The sequence below is a fragment of the Lepisma saccharinum genome, chromosome 9, assembly GCF_977018435.1.
Source record: "Lepisma saccharinum chromosome 9, izLepSacc3.1, whole genome shotgun sequence".
Taxonomy (NCBI): domain Eukaryota; kingdom Metazoa; phylum Arthropoda; class Insecta; order Zygentoma; family Lepismatidae; genus Lepisma; species Lepisma saccharinum.
In genome coordinates this window covers 67,216,173-67,242,350 of record NC_139237.1, presented here as the reverse complement: position 1 = coordinate 67,242,350, position 26,178 = coordinate 67,216,173, and the positions used below count along the sequence as shown (strand labels likewise).

Genomic DNA, 26,178 nt, shown 5'->3' with positions numbered 1-26,178 from the left:
ATGTCCTTTCTTTGAAAAGAATACTAAATTTGCACCTTCTCCCGAAAATAGCGGGAGAAGAGGGGGCAAACTCCAGATTTTTTTTCCATTGAAATTCGGGGGACGTGCCCCAAACCCCCTTCCTCGGTCCGGTGTTGTAGATTGTGCACCGTTGCATGTTCTGATGTTTTAGCTGCAAAACGAAAGTTATCCGAAGTAGATTGCTCCCATAGTGCCCGAGTTATAACAATTTTCGTCAAAAGAGTGTTCGAAGTCAATGAAGACGAAATTCCCTGACATTTCCCTGACTTTTTTTGACACCTCAAATTCCCCGACTTTTCCCGGTTTTCCAGGTCTGTCGCCACCCTGCATTTCTAACAAAAAATGTTCAGTTTGAAAAAAGATGTAAAATAACAATATCTGCCGCTTCATAGATGGCGCTGATTTCATTGAATTAAAAAAATAAATGAACTTAGAACTGAACTTCCCATCGTGGCTTTCTTAGCCTGTATTTGGGAGAGCTCCTGCATTATTTATAGTTTTGTCTACCCCTGCTTTTTTAAACACTTACTTTTACACAAGAAACAAAATCAAACTATTTAAAGACCTTACACACAATTAATATACCAGATAAAAATAATAATAACTTTCACATTTTCAATGCTATTTTCATTTGCTAATAATTTCTGATAAATGCACTTTTACCATTTGAAAAAAAAAACATGATTTTCATATTTCACTTCCACTAAAAAATATCATTTTACACAGACATCCAGTTATACAATTTGTTACTAATGTTTATAAATTTGTTGAAAAATCCATGATATTTAAAGATAAAATCAAAGGATAACTGTTGTAATTTTTTTAATTAAAGGATTTCAGGAAGTAAATAATTTTATATAGTAAATTTAGGCTGAAGACTACAAAATATTGGCATTTAATATTACTTGTGCACTATAGAATAAGAACCTCAGATAAAATTGTTTTGTATACATTATATCATTGTTTCAGTATTGTAAAAAAACATATGTGTCTCATTTAAGTAATGTGTGTTGTCAACATGTAATTTGTAATATACATGCAGCAGTGCCCCTTAGGGGTATTTTTATTATCAAAAGTTGTCAACAAATTCTCAATATATGAATCTTATTCATAAAAATAAATTTTAAAAAATGGTGGAATTACACATTCAATTGTGGAAAAATATCAACAATTTTTTTCATTAACCTAATGAGCAGTATGGACCTTCATTTGCAACTGACCCCTCTAGTGAGTTTTTTTTTGCATCAAATAAAAAAATGAATTTTTCGTAAATAAAATTTATTAATGCCATTACGAATAATAAAATCGTACTAATTGTTATATTTTTTCATTCTGATTAATTTATTTAATGAAATTTGGTTACAATGTGTATTACAAAATAAAATAAAATAAAAAAATGCAGTAATATATATTAGCACAATTGTTCATCATTTATGTTAGCCACTGTGTCTTGACGGTGAAAGCCGTAACAGTTGGGCTGAAAAGTTCGTAGGCTAACATAGTAAAAAATATTTTTTGTCAAAATTCGATTTTATTATTCAATATAGTTGCCTTTGAGGGCGATACAACAATTATAGCGGTCATACAATTTTTCGATGCCATTTTTATAGTACGATTTCTCTTTAGCCTCAAAATAGGCCTCAGTTTCGGCGATTACCTCTTCATCAGTGCTAAATTTCTTTCCAGCGAGCATTCTTTTAAGGTCTGCAAACAGGAAAAAGTCACTGGGGGCCAGATCTGGAGAATATGGTGGATGGGGAAGCAATTCGTAGTCTAATTCATATAATTTTGCCATCGTTTTCATTGATTTGTGACACGGTGCATTGTCTTGATGAAACAGCACTTTTTTCTTCTTCAAATGGGGCCGTTTTTTCGTGATTTCATCCTTTAAACACTCCAACAACGCTATGTAATAATCGCTGTTGATGGTCTGGCCCTTTTTGAGGTAATCGATGAATATAATACCATGCGCATCCCAGAATACTGATGCCATAACCTTGCCAGCCGACTGTTGCGTCTTTCCACGCTTTGGATTCGGTTCATCACGTGCAGTCCACTCGGCTGACTGTCGATTGGACTCTGGAGTGTAGTTATGGAGCCATGTTTCATCCATTGTAATATATCGACGGAAAAATTCGTGTTTATTACGGTTGAATATCGCTAAACATTGCTCCGAATCATCAAAACGTTGTTGCATTTGATTGATTGTGAGCACGTGCGGCACCCATTTTGCACACAGCTTTCGCATGTTCAAATATATTAATGCACAATATGTCCAACACGTTTTTTGATATTTTTAAAGTCTCAGCTATCTCGATCAACTTCACTTTATGATCATTTAAAATTATTTTGTGGACTTTTTTGATGTTTTCGTCGGTAACAGCCTCTTTGGGGCGTCCACTGCGTGCATCGTCTTCGATGCTCATTTCGCCTCGTTTAAATTTAGCAAACCACTTCTCAACGGTTGATTTTCCTGGTGCAGAGTCCGAATAATGTTTAGCAAGCCAAGCCTTGGCTTCAACAGTATTTTTTTTCGCCAAAAAGCAATGCTTTATTAACACACAAAATTATTTTTTATCCATTTTTTCACAATGACAAAAGCTGCTTCACTCACAATGCTATATCTCACGAACTAATTATCCGGCAGCTGTGAAATTTATACACGTATCTTTTGAAGGTTAGCACTAAGTAAAAATCACATGGATTTAATTCTAGTAACGCCATCTATGAGTCAGCCTATGAACTTTTCAGCCCAACTGTTAAATGACCATCCATGCTACTCAATGTGTCACTAAACCGACACAAAATATACACCTACATTGGCTCATAATGACAGTAACATACAGCAGGATGAAGGGATGAAAATCTCAGTATGTCACTTGCCAAGATAAGTTACTTACCTCCTGTGTGACTTCCGGCCCAAACATTGGCCTGTACTGAAAACCCTGGCCTTCTAGAACCAACATCTGCTGCCGCAACATGGCACAGTACTTGTGACCAACCACATGCTCCGAGCAGGAAGTTCCCTCACCCACTGAAAACTGACTGCTCCCCCACTGAGGCAGGGTGGTCGAGAATATTGACGCTCCTGAAGGGCGTGGGACGTGACTCTCTTCTAAGTAAGATTCCACTTCTCTTACCATATCATTCAAGTTGATCTGGGAAAATACCTGTAATATATTTTGTAGAAACTCTAGAAATATACACGGTGAGCCTAAAAGAAACACAAAGATTAAATGCTTTATAAATCAAAACCGGTTTGTTTTATCAGAAAGCATTATAGAGAAAGTCTTCATGTTTACGATCTCCAATTTTCACTTGTTTTCGTGATGTTAGCATCACGTGAGCACCCTTGACGTCAGTCGAGCAACATGGCCGATATATTGAGACATGTTTGGGGAGAACTGGACTATTGCATTGACATCTGTCATGTTACAAAAGGGTTACACATAGAATGTTTGCAACTTAGCCATATAAACTTCAGGACATACTCTTCCAACCATGGGCATAACTTGGGACCTAATTTTGAGTGGGTAGAATCAAACTGGGCCTGATTTTGAGTGGGCAGAATCAAACTGGGCCTAATTTTGAGTGGGTAGAATCAAACTGGGCCTAATTTTGAGTGGGTAGAATCAAACTGGGCCTGATTTTGAGTGGGTAGAATCAAACTGGGCATGATTTTGAGTGGGTAGAATCAAACTGGGCCTAATTTTGAGTGGGTAGAATCAAACAGGGCCTAATTTTGAGTGGGTAGAATCAAACAGGGCCTAATTTTGAGTGGGTAGAATCAAACTGGGCCTGATTTTGAGTGGGTAGAATCAAACTGGGCCTAATTTTGAGTGGGTAGAATCAAACTGGGCCTAATTTTGAGTGGGTAGAATCAAACTGGGCCTGATTTTGAGTGGGTAGAATCAAACAGGGCCTAATTTTGAGTGGGTAGAATCAAACAGGGCCTAATTTTGAGTGGGTAGAATCAAACTGGGCCTGATTTTGAGTGGGTAGAATCAAACTGGGCCTGATTTTGAGTGGGTAGAATCAAACAGGGCCTAATTTTGAGTGGGTAGAATCAAACTGGGCCTAATTTTGAGTGGGTAGAATCAAACTGGGCCTAATTTTGAGTGGGTAGAATCAAACTGGGCCTGATTTTGAGTGGGTAGAATCAAACTGGGCCTGATTTTGAGGGGGCAGAATCAAACAGGGCCTAATTTTGAGTGGGTAGAATCAAACTGGGCCTGATTTTGAGGGGGCAGAATCAAACAGGGCCTAATTTTGAGTGGGTAGAATCAAACTGGGCCTAATTTTGAGTGGGTAGAATCAAACTGGGCCTGATTTTGAGTGGGTAGAATCAAACTGGGCCTGATTTTGAGTGGGTAGAATCAAACTGGGCCTAATTTTGAGTGGGTAGAATCAAACGGCCTAATTTTGAGTGGGTAGAATCAAACTGGGCCTGATTTTGAGTGGGTAGAATCAAACTGGGCCTGATTTTGAGTGGGTAGAATCAAACTGGGCCTAATTTTGAGTGGGCAGAATCAAACTGGGCCTAATTTTGAGTGGGCAGAATCAAACTGGGCCTAATTTTGAGTGGGTAGAATCAAACTGGGCCTAATTTTGAGTGGGTAGAATCAAACTGGGCCTAATTTTGAGTGGGCAGAATCAAACTGGGCCTAATTTTGAGTGGGTAGAATCAAACTGGGCCTAATTTTGAGTGGGCAGAATCAAACTGGGCCTAATTTTGAGTGGGTAGAATCAAACTGGGCCTAATTTTGAGTGGGCAGAATCAAACTGGGCCTAATTTTGAGTGGGTAGAATCAAACTGGGCCTAATTTTCAGGGGGCAGAATCAAACCTGGGACTTGATTTTCGGGAAGAGACTCGAAAAGTTTTCCATCCAATAAAAACAGCATCCAGGATTATTTGCTAAATATTACTGTTTATTACTGAGCTCCTCAGGTCCTATAACTTGTAAATTTTAATAAACCTGAAACTTTTGGTGGGGGCAAGTGTCCCTCTTGCCCCGACCAAGTTACACCTGCATATGCTTCCAACCACGTAAGTATTTGAGCCATGTTATTAAAACTCTTGTTTCTGTAAAACTTTGAAACTGTCAATTTCATTTAGGTCCACCCTGTATATATCCATCTACAGCTTAACCAAGATAAAAATAGCCCCAGGAAACTAGCAAACTAAAGTGCATTGTTATTTATTTTCTTCTCTCATTTCCCCTTCTCTCATGCCTTTTGACACTGCTGCATAATTTGTCAATGCAGGGACTTGGGAACAATGTAAGTAGCTGATTCCATCACCCATGCTCCTTCCCCTCGCTTATAGTTGAAAATTCGATTACAGTGCCACAGCAGTATTCTTATCTTGGTCTAGCTGTAAGACAAATCAATCTTCCCTGCAGTTTGGTCTATTCAGAGCACAAAAAGCTGGAAAATATACATGAGTTGAAACTAGTTAAAGGGTTAAAATGACTGATTTCAATAACACCTGATCATATTACAATCTACAATCAATTAAATTACAATCTAATAATTCATTAGCACTTTAAATAAAAATGAAATGAGCTGACTAAAATATATATATATATATATATATATATATATATATATATATATATTATCTGGCAAATATTCTTCAAACTAGTTGTGTAACACCTTTTTATTGAATGCAGAATTTGAGACAATATTTTCATTATTGTACTACAAAGAAAATTAAGATTATTGCACTGGAAACAACAGTGATGTGGTAACACAACATAGCAGGAAGCAGGGAAGAAAATATAGAATTCACGTAGTAACATTAAAATGAGCAATTATGTAATTTAAAAAAGAAAATCTTTAGTAATTATGTATTTTTTAATTTTATTTTCTATTGCTTTTCTGCCACTCTTGGATAATTGTAGCAACGATGATTAGTGATAATTGGATGAAAAGGACCAAGGGGCACACATAATGAACACCCATATCCTAGCTGAGACCTGTAAGATGTGCTTCTTCCTACCAGAATAAACATTTGTAGGAAACAAGACTTACCTTGGTGAGCCTAAACAACATTTGTGAATTCTTCAATGTGCAGAGGTCAAGGCGAGCAAATCGAGGAAGCAACTGCTGGAAAATGACAGTGTAGAAAAGAAGATTGTCCATGATGAATGGGAACCATCTGCGACCTACTACTCTGTCCCTTTCTTCGGTCTCACGTGAAAAAGGCCTGTATCGGACATAAAATATCTCAGTACTTTTGGTCAAAATTTATGTAAATATAAAACAGACTATGATAACTATTACATGGTATTAATATAAGTAAGAGCAATATCTAGAAAATTGAGAAAAACATTAAAGTGAGAGATGCAGTGGTTTAGAAGTTATAGCAATTTTCATAAATCTATCCCATAATATTATGGGGCAACAAAGGGAAACAAAGGATTTTTCCAAACGGCACTTGTTGATAATGGAAACAATGGATATATTGTTGTGTAATTCGAATATGTCAAACCTTCATATGTAAACAAAAGATCAAAACAGACAGAACTAAAATATCATGTGTAGTTTTCAACAAATAGCATGTTAATTGCTGCTGTGCGCTGTTAGTCGATATATTGACCATTTGTCCTTAACAGAAATACAGGCATGGTCGAAACCATCCGGACGCTGAAGGTACTCATACTCATACATGCTGCTAATGAAGAGAACGGAAATATTTTCTCCTATTGAATATCAATATCAATATGGTACCTCTTACCTATTATCACATACAGTTAAGATGCAGTTCTCATATCTAATAGTTTAAAATTCTTGACCAGCTTACCTGTGTACAAAGTGAACTTGAACAAATTTCACCCACTTACTATTATAGTGGACTCTTATCTATTTCGGACTCCAAGGGGACATGAGAAATATTTAAATTATCCAAAATTCAAATTAACGAAAAACGTGTATCATTAAAGATGACTTCAAGGGGAATAAACTTCTGTTCGAACTACCAAGTAATTTGAATTATCCAATCGCCTTGTAGTCAAGGGGTCCTCGGTTCGATACCTAGTGGAGGCACATAGTGGTTTGGATCCCACTTTAAACTGTAGGTCCACTCCTGATTACTCTTTGTGCATAAAGTGAACTTAAAAAAACAACAATTGAATTCAATTCGAATTATCCAAGTTAAAATTAAAAAAGAGTCTACTGCATTAACAAATTTCTTGAGTTTAATATTTTATCAAATAATAATGACTCATTTTAATAAGAGATTTATTATCAATATTCTTACATGTTGATTATTGTAACTATTCATTTTAATAATAGTGAAGGGATGTTAAGGGTTACCACCTCTAAAAGCACTAAAATATCAACCTTACTTTCATGTAGTACACTTTGGGCTGCATCCAGGCTTGGAAACCTGGATCTACTGTCAGTATAATACTCTGTGGGGTTTGTGTTGTGCATCAATATGTAGTTGTAATTGTTTCCTCATCAACAAAACAGCAATTTATTTTTTGAATTTTTAAATTTTATTTAGTTTTTGAGAATTTATTGTGAATCTTTGTCTGAAGAAGACCCTGTTCGAGTCTTATCTTACAATAAATTTTACCTTCGTCAGCTGTTTAGTTCTTTATAAAGCATAGAAACAAGGCTTAATAGTGTTGCAGTAGAATGAATTTGTTTATCTGTTCAGCCCAAAACATAAACACACAGAGCATTTAGAATAACTCACCTTGGCATGGCATTAATATCTGTGTATCTCCATGGCTGAATGTAGCTTAACCATGTTTCCAGAATAAGCCGGAATGAACTATCTAAGGGCCAATGCTGGATAGTTCTTCGCAAGAAACCATAGATCTTTCCTTGGCTGGATGGAAGGATGATTCTGTGGAAGAAATTCAATGGAACTGATGCAATACAATCTATTTAGAGAATATATTGTAGAGATATGGAGATTACGAATACGAGAAAACCTTGTCAAGAGAATATTTACGCTTGTTTATTTCCTGGAATTGTCCGACCAGCGGGCGATCCCAAGAATGCGCAAACTTTGTAACTTCCGTGAAGCAATGACTGAAAGGCAAATGCGTGGATCTAAACAAGATCCAGCGTGTTCGAAAGGTTTAACAACCTTTCGAAGCCTAAGATTATAAAAGGAAGCTCGCTCCCAGAGCTCGCTCTCATTTGGCTCTCAATTGTCTCATTGGTCTCATCGAACTCGCATTAGTCTCTGATTACACTTGGATTACTCTACAACACATTACAACTGACAGAACTACGACGACGGTACACGAAGTTACGGCTGCATAAGCAGTCGCGCGGGATCGCTCAGATCAGTGAGCAAAGGGTCACGGAATCGAACCTTGGCATCAGTCACAATTCGGTCTGCAAGAAGCATCTGGACAAGAACATCACTCGCCTACCAGGTATGAACAAGCGTAAATAACCTTTAAATTCAACCTTCCATATCTCTTCCCTCTTAATCGGAGCAGGTTCAGCTGACAGGTACAATTAAGCTCTACCTAAAATGTATCATTGAAACATCCCTGTGACCTCAGATCCCAGGTAAGACGGGATTACAACAATATGTACAAGTTTTTTTTTTGTATCAATTGAACTGATATTGTATTTACATTTCTACCCATTGAAATGGTAAACTTCATATCTTTGGTGAAGCTCATATTTCATATGCAATTCTGTCGCGATTGGAAATCAATTACATTATATTATTAATCAATTAGGCAGCCTCTTTTGAACATTTCAAAAACTGAAAATTTCTGTATGGAAAAATATCTACCATTCATTGTTCATTACACTGTATGTGCAGTGAAACAAAAAAACGTAGATGTTTACAAACCTTTTCAACTCATCCATTGGTGTTAAGTCATTAAGCCTGCTGTTAGAAAAGTAATGCAGGTGCTTTATAAGATAACGCACAACTCGTATGTGCTCACCGTTTGACAGAAACTCCTGGAACAGAAAAAATACTATCAATAGGTTGCAATATCTATCCATTTATATATGCACAAATGAACAGTGTGAACTGTGACCAGTGTAACAAATGATTAGCACTCTTGCCTTTAGCGAAAGCCGTTGCAGGTTCAATCCCTGGTGGAAAAACAAGCACAGAAGGTTTCATTGCAAATATACTTATCAGCAATAATCTAATGTACTACATCATAGCTGCTAGCTAATTTCACAAGTTGTTTCGCTTGAAATCAAAAAACAAAGTTACTACGGAGACAGTGCATTCAAAGTGTACGTCTTAGCATGCAGATATGTATAATAAAAGCTACATACATAAAACTGGAAATGATTCATTAAAATTAGTTACTGCAATATTCTCGAAGATGAGGGGCACAGTGTCCTTCACCAAGCGTGAAGAGTCAAACAAGAGGGATTCATGCGTGACCTGGTGTCAGATTGAAGCTACATTTTTTTATATAGATACTTATAGAAGTCTCACTTTTATATAAGACACTAGAGAATGATACTTAATAAAACTCCAAGAGCTTTCTGTTATGAATAAGGCCAAAAAATTGTTCTGGTTAGTAAAACTGTTAAGAGTGAGCATTTTCATTCCCCCTAAATACAGGTTGGGAGTCTAGAAACATTTATTAATTAATGTTTTTAGCTTTTTGAGAACCATGGGCCTTTTACACCATTTTCGAGGAAATTTTTAATGTCCCCTTAATGGTGGTCTACTAGGTAGGGCATATGAGAGCGACTCAGGAGAACTGGGTTCGAATCCCGGGTGGTTGATCTAAGGTTGGAATTTTTCTGGACTTGTCCCTCCACAAAGTGGCTCTGGGGCACACCCAGACTCAATTAAATGGGATTCTGGGGGCAACCCTAGGGAGTAAAGGCAGCTGCAGCAGTGCTGATTACATCCCTTCCAGACTGCGATCGATGGAATTTGTGGTGCCCTACCTGCATATGGCTCATGGCATGGTGCAAAGTGCATGGGGAACTTTGCATTTCCCTTTTTAATGTATTATGTGTGCAGGTCTCTTTACAACCTTACAACTTTTAAGCTTTCACAAGGAGCTTTTTTACACCAATTTTCTTTCAGTATTCATTTTAATAATATATAACTAACTTAATAATCAACTTACAGGTATGCTCTCATAAGTGCAACACAAGGAGAACTGTGGAACTCACTGTCCTTCTATATATTTTTTTAAAAACTAAATATGCTGACCAAGGCAGAAATTTATTTTATTATAAAACAAACTAAATGTAACGTTTCAACCTTCTAGCAAGGTCTTCTTCAGACTCTGTACCAAGTACAAATGTAACCAGGTACACAACAGGACGATATATACAGTGTGTCTGAGAAAAAAATATACCAATAAAGAATTTAAATAACTCAACAATCGTTAATGATAGAAATGTCAAATAACGTTTATTTGGAAGAGGGAAGAAAGGATTTTTTTTTACCAATAGAAGGGAAAAAATCGTAACATAATTAAGCGCATGCGCGGCTTTTTTCGTGAGTAGTCTATACAATGGTGCAGTTTACTGTTCGTCAGAAAGTTGAGTGCTGCTTTTGGTTTGCTGAATTGAAGTCGCCTGTTACGGTACAAAGAAGATTCCGGCAACAATAGGGACAGGAAGCACTAGAACGTCATTACATTGTTAAATGGCATAAACAATTGCTGGAAACAGGGTGTTTGTTGAGGAAGAAAGGTAGTGGTCGGAAGCGTGTGAGCGAGGATAAAGTGGTTGCAGTTCAGGAAGCTTTCCAGAGAAGCCCACGTAAATCTGTGAGACGTGCTAGTTCTCAACTTCAAATTCCACGTTCTACTTTGCATGATATCATACATAAAAGGTTAAGGCTTAGAGCCTACAAGTTACAGCTTGTTCAGAAACTAAAGTGCAGTGATAAACCCACTAGGTTTGATTATGCTAGTGAAGTGCTATCATGCATTGATGATGACAATGAATTCCTGACACGCGTAACATTTTCAGACGAGGCTACCTTCCACATTTTCGGAAAAGTGCATAGGCATAACTGTAGAATATGGGGTGAGCAGAATCCCCATGCAGTTATTGAACATGAATGCGACAGTCCAAAGTTGAATGTGTGGTGTGGTTTGACACGAGATTCCGTAATAAGGCCCTTTTTCTTTGAGGAAGCTACACTTACAGGTGCAAGTTACCTGCAAATGTTGCAACAGTATGCTGTACCTCGTATACCTCATGGGTACATGTTTCAACAGGATGGGGGCCCCCCACATTGTGCCCGTTGTGTTACTAACTTCCTTAATAACAATTTCGCTGGTAATTGGATTGGGAGGGGTGGACCCATTAAATGGCCACCACGGTCACCAGACTTGACTCCTTTGGACTTTTTTCTTTGGGGTTATGTGAAGACAATGGTTTACCAAACACCTGTGCAAGACCTCAATGATCTCCATGAAAGAATTATCGATGCATGTGGCTCCGTCACTCATCAAATGTTGAAGAACACTTGGATGGAGGTTGAGTACCGCCTTGATGTTTGTCACGCCACCAAAGGAGCACACATTGAGATCTACTAAGGTAAAATTTTTTTCTTGTTCTTTGGTTAAAAAACATTCTATGATTTTCTCTTCCAAATAAACGTTATTTGACATTTCTATCGTTAACGATTGTTGAGTTATTTAAATTCTTTATTGGTATATTTTTTCTCAGACACACTGTATACTCAAAAATACTCCCCCCCTCCAGACAAGGGAAAGCCACCTGCTAGAGTGTTCCAGAACTACTTTCTAATAGTCTGGAGGGGAGTATTTTTGTGTATATATATATATCGTCCTGTTGTGTACCTGGTTACATTTGTACTTGGTACAGAGTCTGAAGAAGACCTTGCTAGAAAGTTGAAAAGTTATGTTTAGTTTATGTTTTATAATAAAATAAATTTCTGCCTTGGTCAGCATATTTACTTTTTATATCATGGAAACAAGGATTAATGGGGTTATATTTTTTTAATATTAGCAAACTTTTTGCCACAATTAAAATAAACATGCACCTCATGCAAATTGGTACCTCATCCTCATAAGCATAGTCTTAATCAAAAAGATGTTCAAAAATATATTTTTGTATTTTCCACACCGAGTGATCAACTCCCAGAATTTGTAACCTTTGAATATATCTGCTATCTTATCCCTATGCAGTGCAACACTCTGGTTATTAGGTTTTGTTGTGTGAAGTGAACTGGTACACAGTATGGAAGTGATCTACAGTTCAATCCTGTACATCACTTCTGAGCCTCTTTGGATTGATTGTGATCATGAGGATGAATGATGCTGAAATTAAAATGATGAAGGGACACCCACAGTCACCTACAAGATACTAGTGCTGGGCGATATATTGTATAGACGATATATCATGATACTGAAAAAATATTGACCTTGCGATATCAACCAGATCATATATTGTCATGATATTTTGGCGATATATATTGTGTCGATGATATATCTGATATTTGGCAATATATATATATATATATATATATATATATATATATATATATATATATATATATATATATATATAGTGGAGATGATATATCGCCAGATGCCGATATCACGATATGAAAAAATATTGTATCATATCATCTGTGACAATATTTTCTTGACGATATATTGTGACATCAAATTTCCGGTATCATCCATCCCTACTAGATACCAACCCTGCAATGTCCTGGAGGGAATAAACATGTATCATGGTGCATTTGGGTGTTCAACACCTGCAACATTGTTGTTTTAGTACTTGCATATGTTGCCCCAAAGTAACAAAATTTTCACTTACCTCTCCCTGGACACCAGACCTCTGTTGGAAGTCGCACCATTAATATTATAATATTAAAAGTCATTTCATACAAAGAACGGAAGATATTACCTACTGGAACTTACAATTTATTAGTTGTTACACACAAATTCTACCGAAATAATTAGCTTATGTATCACAGTGGTTGAGCGTAAAGGAATAAAGAAAGGTTAGGATCTTAGTAGAGATCAGCAGTGTGTTTCTTTTTTTTTTCTGCCAGAGGCACTTACAAAGAACCGGAGCCTCACAGAACTGTGCTGATTGGAGCCCATGTGTAGAGGGAAAGGATGAGAATTCAAAGGTCTTGGAGGTCTTAGCCATGGGATACGCTGCAAGAAATAACACACACAACATAAATGCATGCAATTTAAAATATTTTAGGCCGAGCCGATATGCCAGTGTTTCAGAAATAATTGACACGTAACGAACGTTTATTGCAAGTAAACTATTGAATTTACTTTAATGAAACCGGTCCAGAACGAACGCGGAACGCAAAACAGTTTGTGCTTGTATGGTTTGTTGAGCTGAGAGGTCACATTCCCGCCACCAGGCGACACTCACAGTGTTTTGGTTCTCAAGATCAGTGGACCTTACACCATGCAACTTCTTTTTGTGGGGTTTCATCAAAGGCATTCGTCCCACCGATGCCGCATGATATCGCGCACCTAAGGGTGCAGTGATTGACAGCATCGACAGACCCATGATGAGTGTGTGGCAAGACCTAGACTATTGTGTCGATTGTCACACTTGTTGCAGATATTTGTAGGTGTAAAAAAAAAAAAAAAAAAAAAAAAAAAAAAAAAAAAAAAAAAAAAAAAACTGGTTTCATTAACGTAAGTTCAATACTTTACTTGCACCCCCCCCCCAAGTAATTCTGAAACAGGCACTATTAGCATTGGTTAATACTAGGAATGAGCCATATCGATACTGGCACTTCTCTAGAGTGCAAGTTCATCGTAGTCTGCATAAATGCCACTTTCACACAGATTAAACATTCAGAAATTATGCAAAATGTGTGATTTATATTAGTTTGGCAACAACATTGTGGCGAGAAATGTATTTCATGATTAAATAATTCTCCCATGTGAAATTGTGAATATTCTAAAGCAAAACTTGCAGATTGCTATGGTATAGTTTCAATGGAAACCTTATACATTAAACTTTGTAAATATTACACACTACAGTTTTTCAAGTATCTGTATCGGTGGGAATTGGTATGAGCACTGATTCAAACTGGTATCAGCTTAACCCTAGTTAATACCAGTGGTATAACTATTAGAAAGGGTCAGTTCGAATTTATTTGCTTTCCTGGATCCACACAAATGACAACTATTCATTCAGTAGTTTCAACAATAAAAGATGGAGGGAGCGAAATAGATTACAGCAGTGTTGCAGAGTAGTGATATGGTAGTTTTACTGCTATGAACATACAGTCGACCCCAAATTCCACAGCCCTTCACATTTCCTGGGAAAAGGGTCATTATTTCAAAGGCGTTATCATTGGAATTTGGACTGATTTGGATCCACCCCTTGAACACCAAATGCAAAATCTGCATTAATATTGTACTTGGGCAGTTTTTGAATGCCTCTCATTGAAAAACTACACATTACATGAATTGTAATGCTTCAGATGATATCCTCACGAGTGCAGATAAACCCAAAGATGATGTCAAAATTTTCAAAAACTGGAGCATGGGAACAAAAAATATAACCAAGCATTGACCCAACACTGCACCGCACCACAGTGGACCTCATGGTATATGTAGTCTGAGATAAAAGTCTTAAATCTTGTACCAGCGACGATGTGAAGTACAGGGCTAACAAAGAGAATCGTAATGCACCAATATAAGGGCAAGACATGTATTTTCTGACCAATTTCCTTCAAATTTTCGACCTTTCCCCCAAAATTATTCACAATTTCTGGGAAAAGGATAGTTATCTTGACAGGGAAACTATTCCCAGGTTCATTAAACAATTAAGGACACCTCTGGGTTATAACAATCCTAAAGACCGGGGGTTCCTAAACTTTTTCATTTCACAGCACCCTTAGTGTTTCAAGATTTTTTCCACGGTGTCCCCAAGTCAGAATATAGGCCTATCTGTACAGAGTATGCTTTTAGAAGGAACATGAGTTCAGCCAATATGCAGCCAGTGCTGTTGCGCTGTTGCCAAACCAACTGTTAGCAGAAGGGAAACAGAGAATTTGCTGTGATCAATATTCAGCTTTTTTTATATGTAATGCATACACATTATATTCGAGTACAGTGAAATAATATAGTGAATATTTCTACACAGGATTATAATATCATATCACTACAGCATATAAGAGAACTTGTTCATATCACTGCAGCATATAGTTTCCTAGGAGATTTGAATAAGGATTAACCGATTTCTGTGGTAGATATTTTACTCTGTTTTATAATACGCGACACCGTATGCACACCTACACCACATTCTTTAGCCGTAAGTTCTCAACTGAGAAAACACTGTTTCAGCACACACTTCTTCCGACGTCAATTCCTTGAAGTAAGAATACACTTTCAAAATAAGATTTCTGTCTTGTGAATGCATTGTTTTACCCTTGGTGCCTGTACTACTGGTGCTAGGTTTTGAGGGTGACATTATTAAATAACACTCACGGAACACACACTATTGCACAACAGTCGAACATAAGGGCTGTATAGCACAGCACATTATGATACCAGGGGTACCGGGTTTGAATCCTGGCCTGGGCATGGGTGATTGTAAATTGTAAGTGACTCTTCATCAATTTCATCACTCATCCTTATTTTTGCGATTAGACAAAAGTGGCAGAAAAGCGAAGTAAAATAAAACAAATCAATCCATCAATCAATCAATAAGGGCTATATTGATTGATTGATTGATTTTATTTTGATTTTGTGCCACTTTTGGATAATTTGTGAATATGGGGATGAGGATATGACGAAAATGATGAAAGGACACTCAAAAACATCAATCCCCAGGGCGGGATTATAACCCGGGACCCCTGGCATCGTAGCACAGTGTACTAACCACTCCACCACGGGGGCCAGCAGTAAGGGCTATATTGACTCCTCTCACAACTGTTCTTCGTGGCATATGAGTAAAATAATTTTACATCGCCCTTGCTACGAAAACGCTGAACTCAAACTGACTCAGACTCGTAATGTTCGTGAACGCCCACGACAATGAAGGTTCATTGTGTATATTCAGCCAAATTTAACACCCATAGCTTTTCGAAGACACAACAACTTAGCGGTGTGAACACAGTGACATTGAAAAAACAGACGGAAGGAAAATGAAAGGGTTATTGTGTGTGTGTTGAGACGTGCTGTTTTCTGTGTATCTTCAAGAAGCCATAACTCTGGCTGTGGGCGATGGAAATTCGTGGGACTTGGACAGTCAGGTTCACAATGTTGTGCCCCATTTTACGATGAACTTTAAAGTGGCGAGTTTTATGAAAACTTCTTGCGTGCAAGAAAAATACAGGACAAGGTCTTTAACTTGCTCGCCGCAGTTTCCTTACTGTACAACGTTGCACTCCTGCCATAGGCTGGTCGCCAAGGACACGCTCTGCCTGGCCCTGCCCGATATCGCTTCTAAAAATGTATGGCGTATAATACTTGCAACGTTCAGTTTGTGTGGTTAGGCTACTTCCTTTAAGTTAAAAAATAAACACATATTGCAAATTCAGGAACATTTTACATGTAAAAAGTACTAAATAATCACACATTTGGAATAAGTGTCATTTTAGTGAAAACACTGGAACATTTCATGGTGGCCCTGTAAGTCAGCCTTAGCACCCTAGGATGAGGCGGCGCACACTTTTGGAACCACTGCCATAGACTGAAGGTGCACTCGTTACAACTGAAAAGTGTCCATGACTACAAACAACCTGGTTATTTCAAGCTCTAATGGCAGACTAGTTCAGAATGAAACATGCTTAAAATTGATTTTCTTGTATAAAAATAATAAAGACATGCTGCTTGTAAAAAAAAGCAGTGACATACATCTGAAATTTAATTGCAACACAAAATTATTACTATTTTATATAAGAACTGAAACATTATTTTATTGTACAAGGCTTCTTGCACACTTTTGTTAAGAAGCTTGTCCCAATGCAATGAGTTGGGCACAAATTGGAACTGTGCCGAAATGTCCATAATTTTAAAACCAACTAATCAAGATACCATGGTATGAATGAAAGGGCATGACTGTAACATTTCTATATTTTTTAAAGTACTGCTGATTATGAAACAAGGGAAGGTAGGAAATTCTGACAACATACCAACAGGACAAAACATGAACAGAATTTTAATGCAATCTAACCTGTGGAGACGTCCCTACATTGAAAGGTCCGGGATCCCTTTCTCCCAGGCTGAACCAGAAATCAACAAAAACCTGAATGATGGTCTCACTTCTCCAAATCTCCTCCATCATTGTTTGTGGTGAGGTAGGCAAGCTGGTTGGGGAATTTCCTTGCTTCAGGACAACTGATGACCGGAGAAGAGTTGGCTTCCTCGCTGACCTGTGATAAGTAACTTATCGTCAGAGATGCAAAACTTTCAAGATCCAGCAATTATAAACATTCAGTGCAAGCATGAGTACTTTTACAACTGCATTTGCGGCCATTTCAAATAAGCCAAAATGGAACAGTGTTATATAAACAAAACAGAGGAGGAACTGGCTGATACAATTGGTATCAGTATTGGAAAGAATCAATTGGAATTAAATCATTGATATTAGCCTTTACTTTTCCAAAGTTTGTGCATCTCGTGGAGTTTATAACTTGGAAATTAGGAAAAATGCAGAAATTACATTATCTTAGCAATAAGATTGTGGGGAGAAATGGATATTTTTGATTAAACGTTCACTTCATGTGAAATTATGAACATTTTAAAGCAAAGCTCTGGTATATTGCTATGCTATGGTTCGAATGGAAAACTTTCATCTTAAAATTTATAACAGTCACACTACTTTGAATTGTTACAATTTCCAAGTATTGGTATCAGTGGGAATCGAGTATCGGCACTGGTATTAGTTTGAAGTGGTACTGGCTTAGCCTTAATTTAATCGCTTACCTTTCTTTTTAACTAAGGCTGAGCTGATACCGATGTATCAGTATTGGCAAGAATTTGTTGGATTTTAACAGGCAATTCTTTTCTGGCATTTTGATTGTTTGTGAGGTTTGCAAAAAAATGCCACACAACACTTTCATGCAGTCTAATTATCATGGATTTTTTTTTTTTCAATATTTGAAGTTTCTATTGATTTTGTACCAAAATTGTGTGGACAAAATGTATTTTGTGATTACATAACAGGTATTTTCATATTCTGATGTAATCTTTGAATATGTTAAAGCAAAACTGATAAATTGATGATTACAATTGGAATGGAATTATTAAACAACGTTTTGAACAACTTCAATAAAATTCCAACTTTTATGTAAGCTACATGTCTAGACATTAGTCTATTTACTATTTATGATGCTGAAAACATGTGACATTAACTTTTTCTTTAACCTGAAATGTTCGTTACCTCAAAAAACTTACCTAGAAGGAACCTGCAGGGGAGTGGTTGATCTAACAGGAGATTTATATATGCCATGGCTAATGGGAGGAACTGCTTTCCCATCGCACGGGAGGAAGTACCTCAAGTAGTCCTCTGTGAGATACAAGTACACGGTTTCCCAGGATTCATCAGGGAACCTCTGCATCCACGGGTTCACCAAATGGTAAGCAAAGTGGAAAATATAATACTCAAATGGATCTAAAAATATGTTAAGGATTTCTCAACAAAACATGTATAAAATAAATTGGCCCATGTTCAGATCTGTACTTCTTACAGTTACATGAGTAAATTAGGTACGTCAGGTTTTGTGCTCTTGCATCGACATGTAATTGTAATGCTGTTTTCAACAAGCCTCCAATTAATGGGTATGTGGAAGAAAACCTGGAGAGTAATGGTGGCTGAGATCAGTGGCTCTCAACCTTTGTGAACCCATGGCCCAGTAAATACATTTTTTTAGTAAGTCAATACCCCGATCCCAACAATATTATAGTCCATGTGTTTACTTCGTTAACGTCCAAGATCTGAAGGAAACCACCGCCACGAACGTGGGTGGGGTTAAAAAGCAGGCGAGTTGTTTTCGTCCAATCACACTCAACCTTCAGCCAATGGTTGCAGCTGTCATTCTGCTCGTCTACTCCACGTGGAGTCTCAGTCATATGACTGCGGATACGCTGTTGCTGTAGTTTACAACTTCAATGTGGAGACCTGGGAAGGTGCTAGTGCAGGGGAGGGACACGGTGGCGTAGAGTAGATGTGTGGCAACACTATGCATTGAATGTGATTGTTGCAGCTGGTGGGCACACTCTGTGGGTTCCAAAGCCAGCCGGTTGTTAACAAAGCTAGCGTGCCACTTAAAATATATTTGTTAAAAAAAACAGGTGTACAAATTGATCGTGCTCAACCTCAAAATTTGGAGGCAGGATGCAACGTGCCCCCCGGTTACATTGTCTGGTTTCTCACCAGTACTGGGGAGAAAGAATTCTGTTATTGCAGTGGAAAACCAAAAGAAAGGCCAGCTCAGGCTGCAAGTTGCAAACTTCAGGAGAACCTCTCACGGCCTGGTGGTTCAGAAATACTGGTGTAGATCACAATCACTTCCACAAAAATGCAACATCATATGTGTGGGCCTGTATCTATGTGCCTTTATGGTATGTTGTAATACACAGGAACAGCATTACCTCACATGTTTATTGTGTTGCCATTTTTTATGTTCTAACCAACTTAGTATTTTCAACTGTAAAAACCACTTTGCCAGCCTCCTTTGGGTCCCGGGATCGAATCTCGGTCTGGGCATGGGTGTTTGCGAGTGTCCATTCATTCATTTTATCATATCATCACTCATCCTCATCTTTGCAATTAGCCAAAGGTGGCACTAAAGCAAAGTAAAATAAACCAGATAAATCAACTGTAAAAAATGCTTCATGCAGTGGCAACTTGCAAGTTACGTACTCAAGTTTTCAGGTTTGAGTTTCCTGGCCTGTCATTGTGGTTGTTTGCAAATATCATTTCATCAAGTTCACCTAATCATCACTAGTCATCATTGTGACTAGCCAAAAGTGGCAGAAAACTGACAAAAAATAATAAATACAAGTGTAGTCACTTACGCAAAATATTTTACATGACATAATTTCTCATGAGGTAATATTTTCTCCAACGTTCAGAGGGAAAAAATGTTTCACTAAACTTCTTATTTGCACAACTTGCAAAAATTATGGCTCAATCGAAACTTGGACTATCTGATGTCTCATTCGCTGATCTCCCATAAATGTTCAGTCATGACAAGGTAACATTTTCATGAATTTCTCAATTTCTGTAAGAATAATTTTCAATAAATAACTTCAATAATTCATTAACTGCAGCAAATCTCTCCTATATACAGTGGAACCCAAAATTCAGGTTTAACAGAAACATGACTAAAGAACTTATAATGCAGGAAAATGTAAAATTCAGGCAAAACTAAAAAAATCCAATTAGGGGTGTCACTATACACAGGATGATTTATAAGTCTGTGAAACAATTTAACAGTTGGGCTGAAAAGTTCGTAGGCTGACTCATAGATGGCATTACTAGAATTAAATCCATGTGATTTTTACTTAGTACTAACCTTCAAAAGATACGTGTATAAATTTCACAGCTGCCGGATAATTAGTTCGTGAGATATAGCATTGTGAGTGAAGCAGCTTTTGTTATTGTGAAAAAATGGATAAAAAAGAATTTCGTGTGTTAATAAAGCATTGCTTTTTGGCGAAAAAAAATACTGTTGAAGCCAAGGCTTGGCTTGATAAACATTATTCGGACTCTGCACCAGGAAAATCAACCGTTGAGAAGTGGTTTGCTAAATTTAAACGAGGCGAAATGAGCATCGAAGACGATGCACGCAGTGGACGCCCCAAAGAGGCTGTTACCGACGAAAACATCAAAAAAGTCCACAAAATAATTGTAAATGATCATAAAGTGAAGTTAATCGAGATAGCTGAGATTATTACATAGCATTGTTGGAGCGTTTACAGGATAAAATCACGAAAAAACGGCCCCATTTGAAGAAGAAAAAAAGTGCTGTTTTATCAAGACAATGCACCGTGTCACAAATCAATGAAAACGATGGCAAAATAATATGAATTAGACTACGAATTGCTTCCCCATCCACCATATTCTCCAGATCTGCCCCCCAGTGACTTTTTTCTGTTTGCAGACCTTAAAAGAATGCTCGCTGGAAAGAAATTTAGCACTGATGAAGAGGTAATCGCCGAAACTGAGGCCTATTTTGAGGCTAAAGAGAAATCGTACTATAAAAATGGCATCGAAAAATTGTATGACCGCTATAATCGTTGTATCGCCCTCGAAGGCAACTATATTGAATAATAAAATCGAATTTTGTCAAAAATATATTTTTTACTATGTTAGCCTACAAACTTTTCAGCCCAACTGTTAGAAAGTTACTACAAATAGAAGACACAACTAACAATGGTAATTCAATAATTACATTTCATCTCACATGAGGGTTAGCATATCATGGTCGATCAGTGTCACAATCGCAAAGTTTCAGGAGAGTGAGGGCACAAAGACAAACATGCCTTCCCAGACTCACTTAGTGCCAAATTTGCTACTACTGCCTCCAAGCAGCAAGCGCGGTAACTATGCACTTGCACGGTTGCCTACAAAAACTTGGAAAGTTTGTTTTTCTATCGACACCAGAATCATCACTACCCATTGCAGAAGTGATGAATATATAAAATGTTTCACTGACTTATGAATCACTCCGTATATATTTACATACTGTGTTTGGACAAAACATTACCAAGAATTTCTGAACTTCTGTACATAACATTTTGCATATATAACCCGTAACCATTATGAATACACACAGCATAAGTTATGGAATAATCAAACAAGTTATGCTTTCATCATAAGGATACTAAGAGTAAGTGAAGTAGGCATTCTCGTGTGGTGATCAAACTGGAGTTTGCTCATGTAGAATGGTGGATAAACACCTTCAGCAAACATACGCTGGATGTTCACCTACAAAGGGAAAAAATGCACATAAATATGTTGTAGCTCATAGATAAAAGACAGAGAGAGAGGACACTGGGGCGAATTGTGACATTGTTGCCAGCTGCTCAACTTCTGCTGCAGTACAAACAAAAAAATCACATTTGAAAGCAGAAACACGGACCATACAGATAAGTTCTCCAAGGCAACTGGCATCTAGCAGACTATTCCCAAACTTTCGTCACATCATACACTGCCTCCATCAAACACATGTCAGCAGATGAGGGAAATAGCCAGTTGGCTGTTAATTTAAATTCCCCAAATCATGGATAATATGACAAACAAATACATCATTGAAATTTTAGCAAAAAAATACAGGCTCGAACAGAACTAGAATATGGAACTCTGTCTGTGCCAAACAATAATATTATTTGCATCTCTACACTACTGGGAGACACTAGTCAAAGGGAACAGACCCAGTTGCAATAACACTGACAGCCAATTCCACACAGATAAAACAGCAAGATTGAAAAATACTGGATCAAAGGTTGGGGTGGGGGTAAAACCCCCCACTAACCCTTCTCCCCTTGAACATGACACTGTGGCTGAGCCTTCATTTTTTGCTGAAATTTCTACATAGTACATCTCCTGTATGTGCAAAACAGTTAGGGCAAATAAATTGTTGGAGGATAATACATATTGTAAGTGAACACATACAAAATCATATTAGTGTATGACCAGTATGTACAAGAAATTAATTCAGTTCTCTTCCAATACTAAAATTTTTGCTATCACATGAATACAACCTGCAGATTTTAATATTTTGTTTTTGTGGCATAAATGATGCAGTAAATTGGCTCAATAACTTTACACAGAAAATAAGTTACATGATAATCTAGAAGAAATTATCATAATGTAACAAATTCCAAAAAGGACACAACTTTTATCACTATCACATCCATTCTGTCTAATGTCATGTAATATCAAGTCCCACTCATCTAAAGAAACAAATAAATACACAGAAGCAAATTAATAACTTTTCCTCACAACTTACTAATAAAGGTTCCATTAATTTCGGTGCCTCCTGCCAATACACACACATAAACTTTAATCTGAAGACAATTGGTTAAAAAATGGATCATGGACACCTTTTGAAATATTAGATCATCTCAGTAATCACCTATATTAATATAACCATTCCTGACATTTATCAGTCTGTAACTAATTTATAAGCTACAAACTTAATTGTCAACTACAGGAACAACAAAGATGGGGACAGGCATACAAAAAATGTGTTAAAATGTATATCAATCAAGATGTCTTCCATTTCTGTGTACTTGTGCATATTGTACATAAAAAAAATACTTAAAATATCATACTTACTGGTAGGCATGATAATGGAAAATCATATTTCAGATAGACATCAGAAATAAGCTTGTAACACAAGTCAAACACAGGCCCATTTGGGGACAGAAAGTTATAAAGTATATCAAAGTCTCTTGCTTCCCTTATTCGTGATATGTTACGTATTCCCCATCCTATGCTATTACCACCAGTTCCAAACATTGACTGAACAAGTTCAGGCAAAACATTTTGGAGTTCTTTATTGGACGATTCCTCAATTATCCGGTGAACGTCTGCACAACGTTTGTGAATCGGATAATTCAGGGCATACTGCAGGCGAACCTGTGAAAGGAAAAAAAAACAAATATGAAAAAATGTTCCTTCCCTTCATATATTAAATTCTAATTGTGTAATGTTTCAATTTGCTTACATGAGTAAGCTAGGCAAATCACATTTGGTGCTCTTAGGATTTTAATTACCTTCACACATGCATGTAGTATTAGTATTTATACAATTTGAGTACATCAGGAGTGTTCAGGTTGATGACCTTATGACACTGCCACACAATACTTATGTCTGTCCTGAATTCAGGATCATATGATCTCATCCTAAACCAGACTTACTAAAAATCATCCCAAATTACACAAAAACTACCAATCAGAACTGAGAAGTGCCTTTGGCGTAAGTGGTCCAGCATTCGATTTACAGTATGATCCCCCAAAATTTCAGGGTTGACCTTGCATCGTTAGAAAATGGAACTGTGATGGGTGCATTCTTACATTTAAATTTCTTATTTAACCTAACCGGCCCAACAGTTCATGGTTCTTGGGGCTATCCGTGAATGGTTCGTGGGGCTACCCATGCATTGTGCAAGGGGTGTAGGGCTAATTGTGAACAGGGACCATCAAAAAATGTCCGTTTCGTAGCACTTAAGAGACAAATTTTGGCAAGAATTTACAATACCGGACCCTTTTGTAATTTCTACGATACTGCTTATACTAACGAAATAATTAGTCGCGATTATTTATCTGAGGTTAACATGTTGGGGTGAGGTGAAGATATTGTTCATTAACGTGTAAAAGTTGTAAAATAAGCTTTTTTTATTCTCGCAATGATTCTCCGTATACAAGTATGGGAACCATATTTGTTGATATAAACAATTGACGTTCGCAATTAGTTACGCTGTCTACAGCATTGCCACACTGTTGATTTCATACTTGGAGAGCATGGATCATGTAAGAATGGCAGAAGAGAACATTAAGAAGTTGTTAATGTTGTATAGATTGATCGGACTGTACCTTAGAATTCTTTCGCCTAGCCGGTAAGCTCAACAATCCCACATAGAAATGCGTCGAGGATGACGAAGGAGACGACAGTGACAATCACAATGTAGAAGAGCATGTGGAATGTGGACTGATTTGATTACAGGTAAGTTTGGCAACAATGCATCTATCGCAAAATTGCAGGATACGAAAATGGCATCTTCGATGAATAACGTTTGCCATTAAAGTGCTATGAAAATAAGATTTTTTTATCGGTCCGTTATCACAATTAGCGCAAAACCATTCACGGATAGCCCCACTGAACATTCTTGGTAAGCTTAGGTTAGGCAAACAGTTAAAATTTGGGGTCGTAAAACCATGCACGGGTAGCCCCACAAACCATTGACGGATAGCCCCACGAACCATTCATGGTAAGGTTAGGTGAGCCTAACATAACAGTTGGGCTGAAACGTTCGTAGGCTAACATAGTAAAAAATATTTTTTTGACAAAATTCGATTTTATTATTCAATATAGTTGCCTTCGAGGGCGATACAACGATTATAGCGGTCATACAATTTTTCGATGCCATTTTTATAGTACGATTTCTCTTTAGCCTCAAAATAGGCCTCAGTTTCGGCGATTACCTCTTCATCAGTGCTAAATTTCTTTCTAGCGAGCATTCTTTTAAGGTCTGCAAACAGGGAAAAGTCACTGGGGGCCAGATCTGGAGAATATGGTGGATGGGGAAGCAATTTTATTACGGTTGAATATCGCTAAACATTGCTCCGAATCATCAAAACGTTGTTGCTTTTGATCGATTGTGAGCATGCGCGGCACCCATTTTGCACACAGCTTTCGCATGTTCAAATATTCATGCACAACATGTCCAACACGTTCCTTTGATATTTTTAAAGTCTCAGCTATCTCGATCAACTTCACTTTACGATCATTTAAAATTATTTTGTGGACTTTTTTGATGTTTTCGTCGGTGACAGCCTCTTTGGGGCGTCCACTGCGTGCATCGTCTTTGATGCTCATTTCGCCTCGTTTAAATTTAGCAAACCACTTCTCAACGGTTGATTTTCCTGGTGCAGAGTCCGAATAATGTTTATCAAGCCAAGCCTTGGCTTCAACAGTATTTTTTTCGCATATTAGCATAATTTTTTGAAATTATGCTAATATGTCGCAAACCATTGACGTTAGCCCCCAAAAACCATTTTCCGTAAGGTTAGGTTAGGTTAAGTTAGGTTAGGCAAGCATAAAAAAAGAAAATTAAAAATACTCGACACGTCATGTTCTAGTGAAAACATGGCGAGGCTGAAACACTGACTATGGGGTTGCATCATCTTAACACACGGAACATTGTACTCTTGTGCAGAAAGCAAATGGCGGCAGCAGAAACAGCGTATCGGACAGAGATTTTCGCAGAAAACGACATGTGTTCGCATTAAAATGGATCAAAACTACATTCATGAACTTACACAACGCTACAGAAAATTATTTCCGTAAGTACTCTCTCCTGTAAATTTGAAGAAATCCGTTTCCCTTATACTATAATGTTACCGAAGTCAGTGTTTTTGCTATTATTAAAGACCATAAACTTAATATTATTACTATTTGTAGTTAATCCATGGATGTTTAGGTATTGTGTTAGCTGATTGATAGTGATAAAGGTGCAGATTTCTAGTTCTATGCTTCTTTAC

At 37.3% G+C, this 26,178-nt stretch overlaps 1 protein-coding gene across 2 annotated transcripts in view; it reads right to left on the bottom strand.

Annotated features, from left to right (window-relative positions):
• Positions 1 to 26,178, bottom strand: part of LOC145992099 (sphingomyelin phosphodiesterase 4) — a 38,406-nt gene that overhangs the window by 11,655 nt on the left and 573 nt on the right. The window contains exons 2-10 of one of the 2 annotated variants that reach the window (XM_083128332.1): positions 23,252 to 23,554; positions 21,796 to 21,898; positions 18,361 to 18,577; positions 17,138 to 17,336; positions 13,039 to 13,137; positions 8,853 to 8,965; positions 7,728 to 7,880; positions 6,056 to 6,230; positions 2,922 to 3,191 (exon numbers count right to left, since the gene is read on the bottom strand). In XM_083128332.1, the coding sequence (XP_082984458.1) occupies positions 2,922 to 3,191; positions 6,056 to 6,230; positions 7,728 to 7,880; positions 8,853 to 8,965; positions 13,039 to 13,137; positions 17,138 to 17,336; positions 18,361 to 18,577; positions 21,796 to 21,898; positions 23,252 to 23,554 (1,632 nt within the window). The remainder of the gene's footprint in view (positions 1 to 2,921; positions 3,192 to 6,055; positions 6,231 to 7,727; positions 7,881 to 8,852; positions 8,966 to 13,038; positions 13,138 to 17,137; positions 17,337 to 18,360; positions 18,578 to 21,795; positions 21,899 to 23,251; positions 23,555 to 26,178) is intronic. The other variant, XM_083128333.1, reaches the window with a different exon arrangement.